Source organism: Betta splendens, chromosome 6, assembly GCF_900634795.4.
Source record: "Betta splendens chromosome 6, fBetSpl5.4, whole genome shotgun sequence".
Classification (NCBI taxonomy): Eukaryota; Metazoa; Chordata; class Actinopteri; order Anabantiformes; family Osphronemidae; genus Betta; species Betta splendens.
The window spans coordinates 12939185-12943997 of record NC_040886.2 but is presented as its reverse complement, the minus strand read 5'-3'; the positions used below and the strand labels follow the sequence as shown (position 1 = coordinate 12943997).

Genomic DNA, 4813 nt, shown 5'->3' with positions numbered 1-4813 from the left:
TTTTGTTGTTTTATTGACAATTTCTCTGCGCAAAAACAGTTGTTAATTTAGTCCAGTAGATGTCAGTGTTGGTTTATTATTGTAGTGATGTAGTGAAGTAGTGTTTGCTGACTTTAGTCTCTCATGGACCAATTAACCCCAGAGACAGACTTCAGTTTGCAAGTGATTATGACATGTCAATGGGGACGTGTAGTCATTTAACATTATAAAGTTATTTGTAGTTTAAAGACGTCCATTTAGGCTTTAGGCTGTAATAGAACCTTCTTAATAAGTTCATCACAGTAAACAATAGTTAATATAAATATTTGTAAAAATTAACTATACCACCAGATAAACAGTTCCTTTTTTGTTTTTAAGTAAAAGGAAAACCTTTAATAGTCCCATAGTGGGAAAATTTTGTCAGGTTTTTCAGTTTGTTCCCAATAATAACTATGTACTTTTAATAATTGTAATACTGATGTATAATTCTTACACATTTAAAACAGAGTATTAATACTTTTACAAACGTTTCACAATTTTTTCAAATCTTAAAAATGTGTATGCGTTTAAAAAACACAACAAACATAGAAGCCTGCAAGCCCGAATTGAGAGCAAAGCGAGCTCACGGAAGTGACGTTGAGTTACGTCACGGCAAGACCAGGAAGAGATAGTCAGTACGTGGCCTTTTTACCGTTTATGACAGGCAGTGGAGCTCCTCTGCAATCTAAAATGGTAAAGATACTCATTTAAATATTGCTGTTAAAGGTTTATCTGTAGTATATGGAAATGTTGCTTGTGTGTAAATATATTCATAGTCATTTATGTAGGAGAAACTGTATTTTGTTCAGTTTAGTTTAGCAGAGGACCGTTAGCATCGTTGATGTAGCTGCTGCAAACGAGTTCAATCACTTTTACCTTTTTCTGCGACGCAAATAGAAAGTATTAGATTTGACTTTTCATAACAGTTTGCGTTTGTCGAGCTGCAGGGATGTGCCTAACGTGCTTGTTTCTGCAGGAACTCGAGGCCATGACCAGATACACCAGCCCGGTGAATCCGGCTGTGTTCCCCCATCTGACTGTGGTGCTGCTGGCCATCGGCATGTTCTTCACCGCCTGGTTCTTCGTGTATCCTTTTCTTTTTTTAATGTAAATTTAAAGAGAGATGAACTATCAACAAAAACCTAGTACCATAGGACATATGATATATTTGTTTGAACGTGTATAAAACAGGAACAGTTATCTTTAAATTAATTATGAGATAATAAACCTTGTAGATTTGACTCATGAATGTTTACACACACACACACACACACACACACATTATTATAGTATAATTTTCATGTCAGATATCACATGACAATGGTACAATTGGTTAACATGGGCAGTTGCATAACTGGCTACACCTGTAGGAGCCGCAAATGGCATTAGAACTTGGCTACTGGTTGTGTTTCATTCTACACACTTTCCTCAGCTTCTTATCAGCTATGAAGTAACTTCAACAAAATACACAAGGGATGTCTACAAAGAGCTGCTGATATCCCTCGTAGCTTCACTGTTTATGGGTTTTGGTGTCCTCTTCTTGCTACTCTGGGTTGGCATCTATGTATAAAGGTTGTTATAAATCAAGTAATGCTTTTTTATCTTTTACCATAGTGCATTTCTATACTTAGTGCTTGTGTTTCCTCTTTCTTGCAGGTTTGGGCAACTGAAAAGAATGACACATTCCACTGGAACGAATCAGACACACCAAGGACTGTATGTTGGAATGAATTGGACTGCACTGACAATATGTTCGGGAACACATGGACTCTGGTTTTCTTTTCACAAGTAAAGGCAATTTGTACAACTTTTGGTGTCTCTTTTTTAGCATTCTAACTGCAAAGTGATGAATGATTCAAAGTTGTCACATGATAGAATCTTTCCAGAGACCGGACTTGAGCTGCAGCTCAACTGGTTGAGTAGTTGGCAGTGGACGGTCATTGATGGACTGGAGATTATTTATAGTGTGTTTCACTAGTAGTGGCTAAAACCTCAATCCCTGATTATTCTTTGTGTTAAAAATAGAGCAGCCTCTTTCACCTTGTCTCCAGGATAATACTTGAACCCTAGAGATAATGGATTACACTAGGATTACAGCAGGATTATTTAATAAAAACAACATGAACACAATTCAAAGATCCCCACATAATGATGGCAGGATGTAAATTGGCTTTTAAACAATCATGGTAAGAGTTTATACTAAATTTACATAAGGCAAAATAACCAGGTGTTGTCTTTCATTGCAGGGGAGTAAAAATATTTTCAATCAAAAGTATGAATACACAATACACAATCTACAATGTTTACAAACATGCAATGGAAAGTGATGCCTGCATCTCAGCGAGAGATAACATATCCCTTTCTTTCTGTCTGCAACTCAATTTAATTAAATTTACAAAGGCCACGTAGATTAACAGACTCAGTCCAGATTAATACTATACTACTCATGCCATGCCTGGCTCGCATGCCACTGTAAACCTTTTAACCCGCTGCTCACTTGGCTACAAAGAGCCAGCTAACACGCGGCAGTTGAGACTTCACTTTATCCACTTTATCTGTTGATGAGTTCCATGAGTGTTCAGCATTAGTGCACTGCATTGTTCCATGTGTGCAATAGTGTTAAGCTTGACAAATGTCCAGCCTTAAGACAATAATAGTTTAAAAAAAACTGATGATGGTTCCTGATGTTCTGTTATGTCAGAAGTATCGTTCGTGGCAGAATCTTCAGCTCTCTGAAAAAAAGACTCTTTGTCACTGACGAGCCCTAGCAAAGGCATCACGCAGCCACATAGAGTCCTCATACAGCCTTGGGTCGCCCATGAACTCTGCTGTTCGTTTGTATAGGTAGTAATACAACACCGCCGCTGTAAATAAGAAGAAGTACAATAAATCACAACTGAAAACTGGTTTTGATTAAAACATTTTTCAGATTGAATTCACTCATCACCTGTTCTCTGGAAAACAAAAAGGGCTTGAAGGCCATCTGTCCAAACAAAATGGTTTGAATCAAGCCATCGAAGATTCTAGAGAGAAACCGATACTATCAGTTATAACTGGTTGACACCATGCAGTTACACTGAACAGAAATCTGATACAGTGATGGCAATGCTCTCAATATTTAATTAGAATCAGTGTATATTGTGACAGTTTTGATGGTGATGAACCTTACCAACACCCAGCAGTGGAAACAGATGCTGAGAGTCAGGTAGAGAGCAGAGGATATCAGCAGAGCCCTGAATCTCTCCAGCAGCAGGGACACCAGGCCAACTTGGAACACGTAGGTGTTGAACATCATCAGGAGGATGATTATCATGTTGAACAAAATGGCAATGTCTTGGATGCTGCAAGAAAGACATCGTTGATGAGGTTTATTTCTGCCTTTAGTTTCTAAAGAGTAATTTTAATAGGTAGTGTGTTCACATAACATGCATGATTGCATCAGAAGGAAAGATTAAGTAACAGTTGCTTTTATAAGCAAATTAACTATCATTAACGGGTATTATTACTAACTACTGTTGTATTTTTAACAGTTGCTGGATGGATATATTACAAAGTCTGATGAATGTTATGTCACTAAGCACCAGTCTCAGTATTTTCACAAATACCACCTGAATACGGCATAAACAAAACCTCAGGGATCATAAAGACAGACACTTATTAATAGAGCAACAAATAAGTCCAGCATTAATTTGGTTACTTACACAAAAAGCACGAGCTGGATGACAGGTGCCGCTCTCAGAAGTTCACTGAAGGAGTTGACAAAGAGGTCATAGGCCAAAAGTGTGAGCTGGATCAGCAGCACCAGTGAGTAGTTACTAGTCTGCAGCATCTTTGAAGCCCGACTCTGAATTCACCAGGAGTCACGGCCTCTTCTGGCAGTTTGTCCGAAACAAAAATGTGAATATTGGACCTTGGCACAGATTCACAGTCACTCTTACATTATCCAACGCCGACACCGAGACACAAGCACGTTAGGAAGTTGAGGCTCGTCCTCTTACAGTTCAAAAGCCCATGTGTGATGGCCTCCACACGGTTCCTCTGTTAGAAAACATGACGCTTCCTGTCCAAAAGCAGTCCAAGACATGAGATGGAGCGATCCTGGTCCATTCAAACGCTGCATGTTGGCATCTTTGGGCAAAGGCTCCTCACTGAACATAATACCTGCAAAGAAGAAATGAAAATCGCGTCTGATGGTACAAAGGATATGCATCTAGCTCAGCTGCTGCCCTCGTCTTTACTGTGTTAACTCTGTCTGGGAGCTGAGGAGGGCTTGATGTAAGTCGTCTGAATTAGCACTAAACGTAACTATATGAGGTCAACATGCTCAGACTATTACACAGACAGGCACGGGGAGGTCAAAGCTGGGATTACAGATTATTTTACCTTCGCCGACATCTCCTTTTGTTGTGGTTCTCGCTCTCTATCTGTTTAGTAACGCACGTGTTGACGATCTTGGGGCTGATGTCCACCGCAGACCCCGCGTCCCGGAAACCACGCAGCTCTGATTTGTGTTAAGTTCGATGAGCAACTACCTCCACAAACGCGTTCTACGCTGCGTGTTGTATAAGATGGCTTCACAGACACAACTTAACCCAAACGTACTTGAAAAAACGCGGGTAGTAAATGAACACAACCCACCTCGAAACAGCGTGAACCGACTAAATTCTAAAGTTTCTGCCTTTGTGGACAAACAATGCTTCCCGCTACAGCATCCAACGCCGCGTTTAAGCAGTAACGTATGTATTTCCGTAAATTCCATGGTAACGTTACTTCGTACCGTAATAACGACAAATAG

General features: G+C 39.6%; 2 protein-coding genes across 3 annotated transcripts; one reads left to right on the top strand and one right to left on the bottom strand.

The window, feature by feature from the left end:
* The first annotated feature begins 570 nt into the window (after positions 1 to 570).
* Positions 571 to 1827, top strand: tmem258 (transmembrane protein 258). The gene is made up of 4 exons (XM_029154759.3): positions 571 to 711; positions 995 to 1104; positions 1462 to 1590; positions 1675 to 1827. The coding sequence occupies exons 1-3, from the start codon at positions 676 to 678 to the stop codon at positions 1586 to 1588; spliced, it is 273 nt and encodes a 90-aa protein (XP_029010592.1). The 5' UTR covers positions 571 to 675; the 3' UTR covers positions 1589 to 1590; positions 1675 to 1827.
* A 282-nt stretch (positions 1828 to 2109) lies between these two features.
* On the bottom strand, positions 2110 to 4784 carry tmem138 (transmembrane protein 138). 2 transcript variants are annotated; one of them, XM_029154758.3, is made up of 5 exons: positions 4657 to 4784; positions 3720 to 4179; positions 3188 to 3359; positions 2966 to 3041; positions 2110 to 2882 (listed from the first exon to the last, which is right to left on the bottom strand). In XM_029154758.3, exons 2-5 carry the CDS (start codon positions 3845 to 3847, stop codon positions 2770 to 2772), a joined length of 489 nt encoding a protein of 162 aa, XP_029010591.1. In that variant the 5' UTR covers positions 3848 to 4179; positions 4657 to 4784; the 3' UTR covers positions 2110 to 2769. The 2 variants fall into 2 exon arrangements, with proteins under 2 accessions (XP_029010591.1, XP_029010589.1); XM_029154756.3 differs by having other exon boundaries at positions 4402 to 4771.
* Positions 4785 to 4813: the final 29 nt, after the last annotated feature.

Bases quoted from the DNA above. Each gene is read 5' to 3' on its own strand.
- tmem138 (XM_029154758.3), bottom strand. From the start codon at position 3,847: ATGCTGCAGACTAGTAACTACTCACTGGTGCTGCTGATCCAGCTCACA. The intron at 3,360-3,719 runs GTAAGTAACCAA...TCTTTCTTGCAG, and splicing joins ATCCAGCTCGTGCTTTTTGT to CATCCAAGACATTGCCATTT. The intron at 2,883-2,965 runs GTGATGAGTGAA...TCTTATTTACAG, and splicing joins TTTTGTTTTCCAGAGAACAG to CGGCGGTGTTGTATTACTAC.
- tmem258 (XM_029154759.3), top strand. From the start codon at position 676: ATGACAGGCAGTGGAGCTCCTCTGCAATCTAAAATG. The intron at 712-994 runs GTAAAGATACTC...TTGTTTCTGCAG, and splicing joins CTCCTCTGCAATCTAAAATG to GAACTCGAGGCCATGACCAG. The intron at 1,105-1,461 runs GTATCCTTTTCT...GCTTCTTATCAG, and splicing joins TTCACCGCCTGGTTCTTCGT to CTATGAAGTAACTTCAACAA.